This window comes from Pipistrellus hanaki, assembly GCF_964339955.1.
Source record: "Pipistrellus hanaki genome assembly, chromosome: 5".
In the NCBI taxonomy this organism is placed as follows: Eukaryota; Metazoa; Chordata; class Mammalia; order Chiroptera; family Vespertilionidae; genus Pipistrellus; species Pipistrellus hanaki.
This window is the reverse complement of record NC_140507.1, coordinates 101,601,997-101,617,682: the sequence shown is the minus strand read 5'-3', so window position 1 is coordinate 101,617,682 and position 15,686 is coordinate 101,601,997. Positions and strand designations below refer to the sequence as shown.

General features: G+C 55.2%; 1 protein-coding gene across 1 annotated transcript; it reads right to left on the bottom strand.

Moving 5' to 3' along the window:
* Positions 1 to 940: 940 nt before the first annotated feature.
* Positions 941 to 14,972, bottom strand: METTL14 (methyltransferase 14, N6-adenosine-methyltransferase non-catalytic subunit). The gene is given in 12 exon segments (XM_084883437.1): positions 941 to 1,574; positions 4,186 to 4,260; positions 4,263 to 4,395; positions 5,619 to 5,735; positions 6,440 to 6,532; positions 8,394 to 8,535; positions 9,632 to 9,722; positions 10,173 to 10,260; positions 10,493 to 10,573; positions 11,684 to 11,771; positions 12,620 to 12,708; positions 14,749 to 14,972. Coding segments are annotated over 12 exon segments (1,368 nt in total). The 5' UTR covers positions 14,815 to 14,972; the 3' UTR covers positions 941 to 1,269.
* Between the last annotated feature and the right edge of the window lie 714 nt (positions 14,973 to 15,686).

The following is a 15,686-nucleotide window of genomic DNA, read 5'->3' as shown; positions in this document are numbered from 1 at the left end:
CAGGTGCAGAGCAGCCGCACAAACGTGACTCTGATCAAAGCTCTAACAATGCATCCCGCCCGCCATCACTTTGTCAATACGACTGTTGGACAAACCAGTAAAATCTGGACCTATAACTTGGAAGACCACGTTCCTAAACCCAGGAGCACATGCAGGTCTCAGTGCTAACGGCTGCGGTAACCGACCAGCAGGCAGCCGCTCGGCACCGCACCGCGGGGGGAGGGCAGGCATGGCGCCCCCCCCACACACACACCCCTCCACGCCGGCGGGTCCTTCCCACGCGCACGCGGGCCGGAGGAGCTTCTGCTCACAGCCGAGCGGCTCGCTCTGCCAGTGCCGGTCCGTTCACTGCGGGCCTGATCGCTCCACGTGACCCGTCCTGACCCCTCGCCTCAGTGCCCCCCGGGGCTGTTTCAGCAGAGATGGGGGCTGGTGTCCTCCCCCCGGGGTCCAGCCGGTGCCCCAGCTCGTCCCTGCCGGGCTGCACGCGAGGGGGCCGGAGCCAGTGCTGGGGAAGAGCCCACCGTCGGGGAGACGGGCACAGACAGGGAGGTAAACGTCGGCACCGGAGGTTTCAGCTTTTATTAGAAAACCTAACAAAATAAAAGGCATTTGTAAGAACAGATTTCATTCATGAAGTCCGTTAAAGCCCTGGGAACGCCAGCGCAGCCAGAGCGGCTCCTTCCTGCCGGCGTCAGCCGTCCAGCTGCTTCCTCCACACGAAGCGCCCGGTGCCCCGGCCCCGGCAGGAGGCAGCCTCCCGGGTCCGAGCGGCGGGCCGGGTCCGGCTGCCTCTCCCCGTGCTGGGGGCCGGGAGGCCGCGGACCGCCCACCGCGCCGCCGGCCTGTCTGCGCCCGGAGGCCGGAGGCCGGTCCCGGGTCCGGGTCCGCCGGGAGCTCCCGCGGGAGCAGATTCCGCTGTGGGAGGCGATTTTGTTCAGTCTTTCCGTTGCTTCTGCAGGTGGATTCTATCGGAGTCTAAGGTTTTTTAAAAAAGAAAAATGTCTGTTGTGTGTAGCAGCTCACCTGCCACTGCTGTGGAGGCTGCAGCCGGCGCCCAGGCGGGTCCATCTCCACGTCCCCGCAGAGGCCCGGCCCTCGCCGGGCGGGAGGCGCTGGGGCTCCAGGACTGGACTGGGGGGCGGGGGCGCCGCCTGCAGAGCCGGACAGTGCGTGGCGGCCACGGGAGGGAGTGCTGCTCAGAGCAGCCCCCACGGAGCCCGGCCACAGCGGGAGACAGCGGCGGAGGGCCCGGGAGGGCGGAGGCCGTTACCGGGGCGGGAAGCCCCCGCGGTGCGCCCCGCCTCGCACTCCCCGGAAGCCCCCGCGCTCCCCGCGGAAGTTGGACCGGTTCCGCTCGCGCCCGCGGCCCGCGGCGGCTCCTCCTCGGCCCCCGCCCCGGGGGGCCCCGCCGCCCCGGTCGGCCTTGGACTTGGGCGGGGGCGACTTGGGCCGCAGCCGCTCGATGTCCTCGGTGCAGCCCGTCAGGCAGGAGTTGGGGGCGCTGAAGTAGGAGGCGTACGTCTCCGCGTTGTAGTTGCTGTTGGTCAGCGTGGGCCCCACCGTGAGCCAGCCTGCGGGAGGACAGGGCAGCCTCACTCACCCCCCGGCCCTCCCACCCGCACCTCCTTCCCATCACACCTCTTCCCGCCCGCACGCCCGCAGCCCCTTCCCACCTTCCCATCACACCTCTTCCCGCCCACACGCCCGCAGCCCCTTCCCACCTTCCCATCACACCTCTTCCCGCCCGCAGGCCCGCAGCCCCTTCCCACCTTCCCATCACTCCTCTTCCCGCCCGCAGGCCCGCAGCCCCTTCCGAGGAGCGGAGCGCTCAGCCCCGAGAGACCCGGGCCTGCCACGCCCCTTAGGCGGTGCCCCCTGTCCCTCTCCCCGCAGCCTGCCCCCCTGTCCCTCTCCCCGCAGCCTGCCCCCCCCCGTCCCTCTCCCGCCGCCTGCCCCCCCCCGTCCCTCTCCCCGCAGCCTGCCCCCCCCCCGTCCCTCTCCCCGCAGCCTGCCCCCCCCCCGGCCCTCTCCCCGCAGCCTGCCCCCCGCCCCTCTCCCAGCAGCCTGCCCCCTGTCCCTCTCCCCGCAGCCTGCCCCCCCGTCCCTCTCCCCGCAGCCTGCCCCCTGTCCCTCTCCCCGCAGCCTGCCCCCCTATGTCCTCTCCCCGCAGCCTGCCCCCCTGCCCCTCTCCCTGCAGCCTGCCCCCCTGTTCCTCTTCCTGCAGCCTGCCCCCCCCCGCCCCTCTCCCTGCAGCCTGCCCCCCCGCCCCTCTCCCCGCAGCCTGCCCCCCTATGTCCCTCTCCCTGCAGCCTGCCCCCCCGTTCCTCTCCCTGCAGCCTGCCCCCCTATGTCCCTCTCCCTGCAGCCTGCCCCCCTGTCCCTCTCCCCGCAGCCTGCCCCCCCCTGTCCCTCTCCCCGCAGCCTGCCCCCCCCGTCCCTCTCCCCGCAGCCTGCCCCCCCCCCCGGCCCTCTCCCCGCAGCCTGCCCCCCCCCGTCCCTCTCCCCGCAGCCTGCCCCCCCCCGTCCCTCTCCCCGCAGCCTGCCCCCCCGTTCCTCTCCCCGCAGCCTGCCCCCCTATGTCCCTCTCCCCGCAGCCTGCCCCCCTGTCCCTCTCCCCGCAGCCTGCCCCCCTATGTCCCTCTCCCCGCAGCCTGCCCCCCTGTCCCTCTCCCTGCAGCCTGCCCCCCCCTGCCCCTCTCCCCGCAGCCTGCCCCCCGCTGTCCCTCTCCCTGCAGCCTGCCCCCCTGTCCCTCTCCCCGCAGCCTGCCCCCCTATGTCCCTCTCCCCGCAGCCTGCCCCCCGCTGTCCCTCTCCCCGCAGCCTGCCCCCCCGTTCCTCTCCCTGCAGCCTGCCCCCCTGCCCTTGCCCTCAGACAGGCAGCCATGGGCACTGACGCTCCCAGCCCTCCCCGGGAAGCCTGGCCTCCAGCCAAGCTCAGCCCCTGGCTTCTCTGCGTGGACAGTTCCAGGTGCGGCTCTCAGGGCTTTTCTCGGGAGCCTGACCTGACTGGACAGGACCGGACTCTCCAGTCCCAGGTCACGCAGCTTCGCTGGAGAACGTGACCCCGGACGGGGCTGTCTCCACTCGGCGCCCGCTTTCTTTTCCACGTCAGCCTGACGCCCCTCCCCATGAGGCCAAGGGACCCCCCTGTGGCTGACAGCCACTTCCCTGACTGCCCCCTCAGCCCCGGTCCAAGGCCCCGCCCGCCCCGCCGGACGGCTGTGCCCAGCAGTGGCTGCCTCCCGGGGATGCACTGAGCAGAGACCACAGACTGTGCTGCCCAGCGGCCGGGCGCACGCTGTGGGGCTGGCTTCCGGGAAGAGACTGGAATCTGCTCTGAGGGCTCCGGCCCGGGGTCCCCAGCGCAGGGCAGGTGATCCCCACGAATCAGGTCACAGCTGGGACGCTCGTCACAGCAGCCTGCCCCATCCCCCTCCCGCTCATTCCTCAGGAGAGCAGACCATCCTAACTGCTGCAGAATGAAGGGTTTACCGGGATCACACTCCACAACGCGGCCGCCATTTCCGTGCAATCCGTGCAATCCCCTGTTCACGTGTGAACAACACCATCCACAGCGAAGTGTAAAGATCGGAAGAGAAGAACAGCAGGGAAAGCTGTGCCCCTTCTGGGCATGAGGCCTGTGTGGTCCCTCCCATCTGCAGCCGAGCCTGAGCGTCCCTAACGCCGAATTGTTTTCCAGTCTCGTTTTTAAACAGTGAATTCCCTGCAGTGAACTAGTCAGGTTCTGAAAAGATGCCACCACCACCCACGTAAGGAGACAGCGGTGTCAGTCTCTAACAAAGCCACGCCCAGATCGCACAGAGGGACACCCAGCCGTTTACTGTGCGTCTCCATTCACAGACACCGAGGGCCCTGCGCCGGGGAGGAGGGAGGAGCAGACAGCTCTGCCTCCGGGACTGGCCCAGCGTGCGGCCAGTTAACTGCATCTACAGTTCAGTGATGTGAGTGACGGAGGAGACAGAACACAGACGGGCCCAGGGCCGAGGGGGAGTGGAGGAGGCTGCTGGGTCAGACCGGCTGCAGCAGGAGAGCCCGGGAGAGCCGGCAGACCTGAGCAGCCAGGGAGGCACCGCCCGGCAGCCCTCCCCGCCCCAGCCTGGCAGGCGGTTCCGGCAGCCTGCCTCCAGGCGGCCAGGCTCCTTTCTCCTCCTGAGGTCTTACCCGGCCGGATGGTGCTGTCCCTTCCGAACAGGTGCAGGCGCCTCCTCCCCAGACAGAAGTGCTCGATGATGTGAAGATCTCCACGGGCTTCTCTATGTTGCCGATCTCTGGCTCCTCCGTGATGATCAGGTCGATGTCCACGTTGGCGTGGATGAAGTCCCCGTCGGTGCTGCGCTTCACGGTCCCTTTGATGCCCATGAGGCAGTGCTCCTGGCAGCGAGAAGAGCCCGTTCCCCACCGCTCACCCTGCTCAGCCGCCCGCCCCCACGGCCCTCGGCCTGACCACGCTCTTCCTCCGGCCTGTGGGCGACGCAGCAAGGAAACCTGGGTCCTAGTGTGGGGAGGCTGCCTGCCAGGGCAGGGAGGCGAGTACTGGACTGCGGGCCACCACACTGCAGGTCAGAGTCAACGACCACGGAGTCTCTCCCCTCTAACTTAACCAGAACCGGTTTTCAACAGGAAGGGAAACATGAAACGACCTCTGCACTATAAAATGATGTTATACTGGGCTTACTATGGTCTAAGATCAAAACCACACACAAGACATAAGCCTTTGAACATGGACAAGAGGCTTTAAGCCTGGAGAGACTTCCAAATACTTGACAGAGGCATGTTATATACTAACATAGACTATGTTAGACCCTCTGTTTCAACTGATGGCAGGAGTGTGGGTGGAACAGACCTAGCCTCTCACGTGATTCCACGAACCAACAGTGGATGGGTGGCTGAGGTTCCCTCGAAAGAATCTCCAGTCCAAGGAAATCTATTCAGTAAGAAACACCTGCCACCAACGGCTCCGATGAGGGCACTACCGGGGGCAAGCTGACTGAAGACAGCTGCACGGAACACGCACCGGCACTGCAGCCAGAGGGAAGCATCAAGGCTGCCACTGGCAGCAGCACGGATGGGCCCGGAAAGTACTAACGAAGCGCAAGGACTCAGAGAGAAATGCCACAACATCCCTTACACAGTATGTGGAATCTAAAGACCAAAATAATTCAGCAAAAACAGAAACAGATGCAGACCCAGAGCACACTGGTGGCCGCCAGAGGGACAGCGGGGGGACTGAGGAGCAGGGGAGGGGCTGGGAGCACAACCTTCCAGCTGTACAACGAGTGTGTCCGGGGAAGTGACGAACAACATGGAGACCGCAGTCTCTGATCCTTGGTGCCTCCCTGCGATCACTGCGCAACAAACGTAAATCTCGAGTCCCCATTTTCACACCTGAGTCAATATGGCGCTGAAAGCAGCTATGCTGCAAACACTAACTCGGTGTCTGCCTATAATGCTCAATGCCATTTGTACAAGTCTAAGAAGAGGACCTTTCCACCAAAATTAACTAAACAATATGCAGTCATTTGGAAAATAATGACAAATTAAAAAATGATTGTGAGAACATAAAAGTAAAGATGACTAGATCGCAGAGAACATACCTTTGTTCTCTGGAAGACAGCCTTTGGATCCAACGTCTTAGTCTTTCCAGGGTTGTTCTTATTGGTTTTAATCCAACAAATATCTTCACACCTTCTGTAGCCCCACTTGCGTAAACACTAGAAATGAACATTTAAATAAACCCTTTGCTTAAAGAAATAAACCATACTTAGAATCACCAACCAGCATTAAACACTTCCAAGCGGCCTGAAATGCCCAATTCCAAGGTCTCTCAGTGACTGCTTTGGTGCAGACGTGGGGAAAAGAACTCTAGTCTGTATTACACAGCCACTGGACAGGATACTCCCATCAAACATGAACCGCAGTTACATACAAGGCACTAAACATCCACGGAGGTGCTAGAACCTCCATTCATTCCCGTTCACTTCACACCGCGTCCCAGGCATGGTGCTCCTTTCCCCATCCCATCTGACTTCCGCTTGGAGTTGAGGAATCAACGGAATTCAGAAGAACACTTTTTGGATACTCCTGAGCAGTGGGGGACACCAGGCAGCATGTTTTTGAGTCTCTAACCTGCTCTCTTCCTGCAGTCGGAATAAACCCCATTTCGAGTCACCCCTGGTACTGGTCCAGCAGTCACCAACCTTTCAGAACCCTCGGACCACCCGTTGGTGACCACTGCAGTCAACTAAGGGTAGGTACAGCCTTTCACACATTCTTTCCGAATGGTTTTTTCTTTTTAATACTTCATTGCCATTCAAGAAACAAAAGACAGAACACCAGTCTTCGAAGACCTTGAGCAGTGCATCGTATTGCATTTTCTCCGTGAACCTAAAGATCCACCTTGGGAAGCATGGCTCACCACTCTCCCAAGGTCCAGCCCTTCCCCGGAGCCACACCAGAGGAAAATGAAGGACCGTGGCGCCGCGATCTCATCGATCTCCAGCTTCATGATCTGGAAGACACGGAAACGAGGGGCTGAGGCTTTGCTTCCCCTCGTCCCAGGAGCACTTCCGCTGGGGTGCTCCTTTTAACGAGGGGCATGATGGGAGACATTCACCATCGCCTGTTCCACGCCGTTCCCTCCTGTAGACCACACACGCACACGCACAAAGGCACACCTACTCGTGTGGAGAGGCTATAGGAAGCCATCCTAGCTAATAAAAGAGCAATATGCAAATTAACCACCACTTCACTATACCGACAAGCCATGCCCACCATACAGTCAGACGTGAGTTTGCAAATTAACCCAACCGAGATGGCTGCAGCCACAGAGAGCAGGAGGGAGGCTTGGGTTTCCCCGATGATGGAGGAAGCCAAGCTTTCCTCACAACCTGGCCAGCCCAGGCCTCTACTCAATGCTACTAAGTTTCAATTATAGAAGATAAATAAATTTCAACAGAAATGGAGGCAGCCACTGAGTGACCAGAAGGCTTGGCTCTGCTCCAGGCTACAAAGTTTCAATTGTGGAAGGTAAATAAATTCCAGATACCAGGGCCTCCACTGGGTCGCCCGGGTGTGTGGCTGGCCTGCAAACCACCACAGGCCCCTCACCCAGGCCACCCACACCCCAAGGGCACCCCCACCCTGATCCGGGACAAACCAGCTGAACCCCACCTGTGCACCAGGCCTCTATCCTATCTAATACAAGAGTAATATGCAGATTGACCATCACTCCAACACACAATATGGCTGCCCCCCTGTGGTCAAAGATCCTGCCTCCATGTGGACACAAGATGGCCAGCAGGGGAGGGCAGTTGGAAGGGACCAGGCCTGTAAGGGAGGGCAGTTGGGGGCGATCAACCCTGCAGGGGAGGGCAGTTAGGGGTGACCAGGCTGGCAGAGGAGGGAAGTTGGGGGCAAACAGGCTGGCAGGGGAGCAGCCAGACATCAATCAGGCTGGCAGAGGAGTGGTTAGGGGTGATCAGGCTGGCAGAATGAAGTGGTTAGGGGCAATCAGGAAGGCAGGCAGGCGAGCAGTTGGGAGCCAGCAGTCCTGGATTGAGAGAGGGATGTCTGACTGCCCGTTCGCGCCCAGCCCTGCAATACGATGCTCTGCTCAGGGCTGGGCCCAAACCGGCAGTCGGACATCCCTCGAGGGGTCCCAGAGTGGGAGGGGGCAGGCTGGGCTGAGGGACACCCTCCCCTGTGCATGAATTTCGTGCACTGGGCCTCTAATAGTTATAAAATTCCATAAGCTAGAGCTTGAGAACAAGCCTTTAACATTTACAGAAAAACAAACAGATGAAAACAGGTTAAATTAACCTCAAAATTGGGGTCAAAATTAAAATGAAAAAGGACATCTCAGTACTGAGTCTTATTATAAGACTCTCCAACACAACACTGCATCGAACACAGTGGCACTTAAGAAATACCTGTCGTTTTTGTTACTGATAACAAACGCAACTTTTGTAACTAATAGAGTTATTGGTTTGTTTAATTTTCTTTAGGAAAATATACTTTATCACACTTTATACTGAAACTACTCATCCTTTTTATCCATTACACTGTCAGTTCCTCAGAGTGGACACTATGTTGACACAGACATCTATTCTGGTGTTCACCGCACAGAACCAAAGGCCCATGCGGGACAGCTCCCGGTCGTTTGGACCGTTTCCCGTCCTCCAGGCTCACGCCAAGGACCCTACGGCTGGGTCTCCTGCGGACCAGCTGCTCACTGCCTGCACAACTGCTGCCTTAAAGGCCTCGTCAGACGTGTTGGTGTCCCTCAGGCTGCGGCCACCACAGCTGTACCGGCCCATCGGCACCGTGGCCCACGCCGGGAGGGTGACATGCACAGGCGGCGTTTCACCTACGTCGTCCCACGTCCAGCACTTCTCGTTGGCAGTGATGCCGGTCTCTCTGTAATACTCTTCCAGAGGGGGTTCCAGAAGAATCACATCGAATTTGGGGGTGAGCTCTCTGATGTCAAAGGCTTCAATGTCTGCCTGTAAGTACCTACGTGAGGAAAGCAGAGTGAGGAGAGACTTGGAGCACCTTGCAGGCGGAGGTGAGAGGGTCGCCAGTGTTACAGACGCCATCCCAAGCAGTCCCGAGCGAAGCACTGCGGCCTCGCCTCTCGTCAGTGCGCACGCGTGTACAGCACCTTCCTGGGACACGCACGCACGCCGCCAGGCAGTCCACTCCCCACGCAGCCTCGTTTCCACCCTGAAGCCCACGCTCAGCTGTGAGACCCCGCCCTCTCCAGCACCACCTGAGACTGGGGAAGGCCACACTGCTTCTCTCTAGCTGTGAGTTAGTCTGCAAACACCATTCCCTGTACATTGTAGATTCCTCCCTCTAAAAGCGTTTCTAAATTCTCTGGCCACTTAGTGTGATTTAGCACTAGCCTTCACGGAAAAGTTATTTCCATAGAGTATGGAAGTATTTTGCATATAAACTATTTAAATATAAAATACTTTAAATGTAGAGTCTTTTTGTTTTATTTATTTATTTGTAGTCTTTTTAAATAGGATAAATACTAAAGTCTGCTAACATTTCCCCCAATACTCAAACTTCAAACTTCTTGGTGATTGTTTTAATGAATAGGCTCATGTCAGCACACTAATAAACGTTCAAAGTAAACTAAGTGTGAAATAAACAGTCTCCAATTTCAAAGGCCTTATACACGTTTTTAAGGAAAGCATTATTCTGTTTAGCAAAGGTTAAAATGAATTACCATATCCCAAAAATGTCCATAGTAGCCCTGGATGCTAAGTTTTTATTAATTTTAATTTTATTCTTTCCCCCATCTAAATTTTCTTTAATAAAAACTTTTTGAGAAGAAAAGCTATTTTAAATCATTTTAAGCAAACTCAAGAACACAATAAATGTGAATGATTTTCTAAGAAAAAAATAAAGCAAGTTATTGAAAAACTGAAAACAAGTTAAATGAGAACCTACTGTGTGTTCAGCACTGAGTCGCACAGGAATGCCTTTCCCGTAGGGAAGGGACAGTGGTGTTAAGCTTATGTGGGGCTGAGTAATCCCGCCCGGAACGCACCAGCGGAGCCTGCCGGGACGCTGAGCGGACAGAAGGGCCGGAAATGCTTACATGGGCGGAGTGTTGGACTTGGCTATCAGCTCGTCCTTCAGCCGGATGAGCTCCCGCAGCTTGGGGTACTCCTCAAACCGGTCCGCCAGGCCTGCGGGCAGCAAGCACAGGTCAGCCTGAGGCTAATGCAGAGCAGCGGTGCTGAGCCTCCCAGGAGAACAGCACCCATTTCATCTGTAACGACCCCCCCTCCACAGGCAGAGAGAGCCCAGACGACCGAAGCCAAGGTCAAGTCCCCAACCATAATCTGCTGGTAACATCAAGTTTAATCAGTCTCTTCTTGAGAAAGGGGGAAACAACTGCCTCTCATTTTCCCCCTCTCTTTTGGAGAAAAAAAAAAATCTCAAAGAATCTAGTAAAAATGAGTATTCTTTCATTTTTATCATTAAGTAAAGAAGAGACGAAACAGTAGAGATGAAATGCTGCTGCTGATCTTAAATTAATGGACTATGCCTTGTAAACAAATCCAGTTAGAATTTGTCCCGAATTAGAAATAATCCGCAAGTTAAATAAATTAAATAGTCCAACACATCTGACATACCTACATCCCTGATGAAATTCTGAGGTCGATGTCCAGTGTCTACAAAATGCTGGCAGTAATCATTATGAGGATTTAAACTCTGTGTTCCCTAAGAAAAATCAAAATTAAATTAATAGCATGCACTCTGATAGACTAATTCTGCACTTTGTTTTTTTTATTATGATGCCATATAAAATGTAAGTTGATTGACATGACCTTTATTTTATAACAATGATTCCTTAATATCTAAAAAAAAGTCTCGAAAGCAAATAGGTATTTAAAATCTTCGCAGGCACAGAGCTGAAATGTGAAGGGCTATACGGTCTCAATCGCTGGCTGACCTTGAGGAACGTGCTGGAGTCTTTGTATATCTCCTCCTCGTACGGCAGGTTCTCCTCCTCCTGCTGCATCTCGGGCTCGTCCTGGGAGCGGAGGTCAGCAGACATTAGACACAGAGAAGGAACAGTCCAAGTATCACTAGATCTTGATTAAGACTAGACATACATGTCTTATTTTCCTAGTGATAATAAACTTCTCAATTATTGTTAAAGTGGAACATTGAAATCTTTGTTTTCTTATCATTGGGTATAACTAGTTTATTCTTTTCATAATAAAATAAAAATTTTCATCAATAAAAGTCTGTTACTTGTTTTGTTGACCAAGTTGTGTAGAATTATTTGATCTCAAATATAATACTATAAATATTAGAATTTAGCATAAATCAAAAGAGATAACCACCAATGGGCCAATTTTATTTCTATTACACTGAATTACATGAATCTACCTTTACAGGTCAAAACTGTCCAAATATTGGGAAATGCACATGGTTTGACCTGAAATAGTCACAAATATTTAAACTACATATTAGCATACACCAAAACACAACACAAAAGACAGAATTAATAAGATTCGGTACTGGTATCACTGAACTGCCTAGAGACTGGCTGAAATGGTGCATGCTCTTCTGCACTAAACATAGCTGTTCAATTAGCTTTCAGAAATGGAGATAGGTTCTTCACTGTACTTTCTTTTCAAGTAAATACTGCAATTACAAATTTAGAAGTTGGGTTTTTTTGTTTGGGCCTCTTTCAGAAATGGTTCTACACTGCTGTCTAGCTCATGGATTTTCAAAATATTTTAATTGTACTGCCAATATTGTTAACATTGAGTAACACAAATCACACAAAAAAAGTATTGTAGCTTTTAGAAATCTAATCCAAATACCCAAAGTTTCTGACACTCTTCCTTACTTCCTTACTGTTATTTAAGAATATTATTGCCCAGTGCTTTACGTTAAGTGCTTTCTGTACATCACCTAGTTTAATCCATACACTCATATGTTAAAATGAGGAAAGTGACACAAAGGCTTAATTTAACTGATTATATGTATGCTTACACATATATTATACGCATGACAATTATTTTAGACACTGTCACATTCTGCTTTTGGTCAAGTTTATTCTCCTCAATAAGAATCTATTATCGGAAGAACTTATTTTTTCTTGACCAATAAATTGCCCGTCTCCACTTGCCTTATATTCTTCCATCTTGTCCTCATCTGTCTCTCCTTCATCCTGAGACCTACGTTTCGCATTTGGAGCAGAGGTATCATAGGAAGCCCTGGAAATTAAAACTGACGCTTCACACACAAGTATGTACAGATGTATAAATGCATCAAATAGCATGAAATAACATAAAAACAGAATGAAGCACGTTTTTCCTGATTAAACAGTATTTATTAACCTAGATTATAAATCACCTAAAAAGTCCCAAAACTTGATTGGTAAGCAACCAAATCCTATATAATAAGAGAGGAATATGCTGATTGTCCATTACGCCGTGAGGTGTAGTGACGGACTCCGTAATGATCCGATCACGGATCTGCAGGAGGGTGGGGCAGTGAGCTACAAGAGGGCGGAGAAGAGCTACAGGAGGGGGAAGGGCAGCAAGCTATGGAGGGGCTGGGAGCTACAGGAGGGCGGGGCAGCAGGCCGAGGGCGCAGACAGCTATTGGTGCGCGGATTTGCGGATTTGTGCGCAGGGCTACTATTGAGAAAATCAGCTGTTACAGGGATATAAGGCAAGAAAGAACTTCTAAATTACGTATCATTCTAATCTCCCTCTAGCAAAACTAGTGCTCAAATTGATAACTAGAATACTGAAAAATTCTGAAATGCTTTGTGAACTATTAAATGATTACTTTTAGGGTAAAGTCAGTTTACCTCTATAAGAACTTAAAAAGTAATTATCTATTTGTGGTCTATAAGCCAATCCTTAGTGTAACACTCCATTTCCTACCACATGGGAAGTCACTGTAGCCAGAAAAGCAGCGGTTCATCCTTCGTGAGCTAACAGTAAAACCAAGGGCCCTGGAATCTTTACTTTGGTGCTTTCATAACACACTTCATACCGAGGATCACTTTAGTAAAACAACATTAAGCTGCCAGTAAAACAATTGCCTGACAGACCTGCACGTCTCCCTGGTCTCGGCGATCTCTCTCTGCTCCTCTTTGCTGTTTAACACGGCGCCAATGCTGTCCGCACTTTCCGCTCCCAGCTGAGGAAACAGAACCAGAAAGGAGGTCACTAGGCAGTTGATCCTTTCAGTGGAATTTGAAATGAAGACACTTCATCTGCCAATCTTTTCTTTTAAAGTAAGACATGGCTCAGTAATAGCTGCAACCGCCAGGAGAGCCAACACACAGCGCCCAGTGCGGCCGGCACCATGTCCAACACTTCACGTCCATCAGCTCCGCGGTACCTCACCTGCCCCTGCTCTAACACAGCGCACCGACTTTTATTCGAGCCAAGTCTTTAAAGAATGGCTATAGGCACAATACTGAACTTTACCAATTCCTTAAACATGGTAACGCAAAGTCTGGCCGGCAGCTGGGAACATTTTCCAACAACACGTGTAAACAAACGGAAAAGACCGGCTGAGGAGCGTGGGCTCAGCTCACAATCCTCAGCAGCCAGACCACAGGGCGCAGGATGCGGCCCGCGGGCCAGAGGGACCAGCTGCCGTTAGGCAGAGAAGGGCAGGACGAAGTGTGTACTAAATAGGCCCTGTAGCCAGGAAGTGGGGAAGGTCTGCTAACACGTCAGAAGCTAATCCTCAGCATTTACCTTAACTATGTTCTGTCTCGTTCATAGAGAAAAGTAGCGGGGAAGGGAGTGGGGAAGTGGAGTCTGTATAGAACTGGACCTCCTGACTTCCCATCTGCTGGAAGGCCGGGCGCACTCGGATGCATTGGACAGAACCCCGGAGGGCTAAACCTGCAGCTCACCAGCTGTGTGGGTTTGAGCACTTAATTGAAATTCTTTGAGCTTCATTTTTTTCATCTGTAAAATGTGTGTCTGTGCCACTGAAGGCAATGTAGGAAAGAGCTCAGCTGAGTCTGACACGCGGAGGGAACTTAGCAAATGGCAGCCATCAAATTTTCATGCACTGTACGTTCTTTGAGGGTAGAGGCCAGCTATTATTCATAGATAAATGAATTACAATTGTTCTATAATGTATTTAGAGTCAAACAGTTTGAATTCAAATTATAGCATAAGAACTTTACTTGATGGCAACACGAAGCTATTGAAGGAAACATGATATGGGAAGGTGGGAAAAAGGCTTAGAAAAACATAACTGATCTGTCTAAGATCGTACTGCCACAGGGACAGGGACTGATAGGATCCCAAATTCCCACATTTTTAATGCTATGCCATAAATCTTTTCATCAGATCATAAAAGAGAGGTTTCGGATTCCCGCTAATTAAAACCAAGATTTATTACTGAAAAACAACATTAAGATGCTTCGTTAAAGCCATCACTCTGACGGATCGGAATGGTAAAATGTGAAGCACAGCTCCTGATTTAAGCATTTTCTGCAGGCCTCCTCTACTCGTCAGCAAGTGTATTCTTACACACGAGGCAGTGAAGACAGCTTTAGAAAAACAAAGTGGGTTCAGTTTCTGGCCCAGCAGACTGACGCCTAGGCCAAGGTCACTGAGCCTCTGGGCCTCCTCTGAGTGAAGATCATGCTCTCTCCTCACATCGGGGGTGTGCCATGACAGAGCATGAACTCACACACGGCCGTGGGGGACACGAGGACACTGCACATGGGCTGCAGCACACCAGAGGCAGGACCTAACATGTATCATACATTCAGGCTACCGCATCGCAGACACTCCCCCCCCCCCCCCATTTCTGTAAACCCATCTCACAAGGAGCCACAATCTCAAGACTTGGGTGCTGACTACGAGGAAAGGCAACACACAGAAGAGCATGCAGACGGCGGAGAGACGCTCAGCGGACCAGGCGCTTGGCGTGTGCCGGGCGGTGACGCATCCCCAGGCCGGAGCTTCGCGCGCCCAGCGCCCAGCGCCCAGCGCCCAGCGCGGCGGCACCCCGGCGGGCACCGCGGGAGGCTGCTGGGACCCGTCGCGGCGCCCGGTCCGGCATCGCCTCGCGCCCCGGACGGGAGCCCCTCGGCACCGCGGGGCTGGGAGCCGGAGGGGGCTCGGGCCGTCCGGGCCGCGGGACGGACACACAGCGGGCGGGACGCGGAGGCCGCGCACGCGCAGGGCGACCCTCCCGGCCGCGGACCTGCTGGGCGAGGAGCTGCCGCCGGAGCTTCTGCCGCTCCCGGATCTCCTGCAGGCGGCTGTCCATGCCGGACCGCGGCCCCGCTGCCCGGGACGTGGCGGTCAGCGGAGGGGCCTCCGCCCAGTCTTCCTTCCGAGGCCGCGGAACGCTAGCACTGCCCGGACCTCCGGGCGGCGGGTACCTTTCATCCTTTCTCCAAGGGGCACTTCCGGCGCGGCCGGAATTGGTTCTCCAGACAGGAAGTCCCGCCTCCTTCCGGACGCCGGAATTTGACGCCACAGGAAGGGGTCCAATGAGAGCCGCCGTGGCGAGGGCGGGGCCTCGGGACCCGCCCCCCGGAGCCGTGGCGCGGGAGCCGGTCCCCGGGACGTCGGCCACCCTCGGTGTGTCGGCCCTGCGTCCAAGGTGTGCGCCGGAGCTTCCGCCCCCGTCCGCCCCCGTCCGCCCGTCCCCGGCGCCGGGCTGACGGCTTAAAGCTGCCGGGGTCCGCTTTTCCCGGAGCACCGGCTGGGCCGGACGCGGGTGCGAGCCGGCGCGGCGCCTGAGGGGCCGTGGCCGGGAGTCGCCTCGGGCTGTGCGGACCCGGCCCTCCGCTGGGAGGACCGGGGCTCCCGCGCCGCGCACGCGCTGTGGCCCCGCCTCGTGGCCGGGGAGGCCCGGTCGCTTCCCTCCGGGCAGCGGCGGCGGCAGGAGGCGGCCCAGAGGCCGGGGCGCTCGCTGTGCATGTCCTCGCGGAGGCGGCCCGCGTGGCCGGTCCGGGGGCGGGGCCCCTCTCCGCGGAGGCAGCCGGTCGGGGTCATCGCCCTCTGTCCCCAGCGCCCAGGGTCCGAGCGGACCGAGACGGTGCGCCTCCCGTGGCCAGCGCCGGACACGGCCACACCTGCGAGGCTTTGTGAGTTTGTTTAAGGCACACTGCCGACAACTGCCGCGAAGCAGCA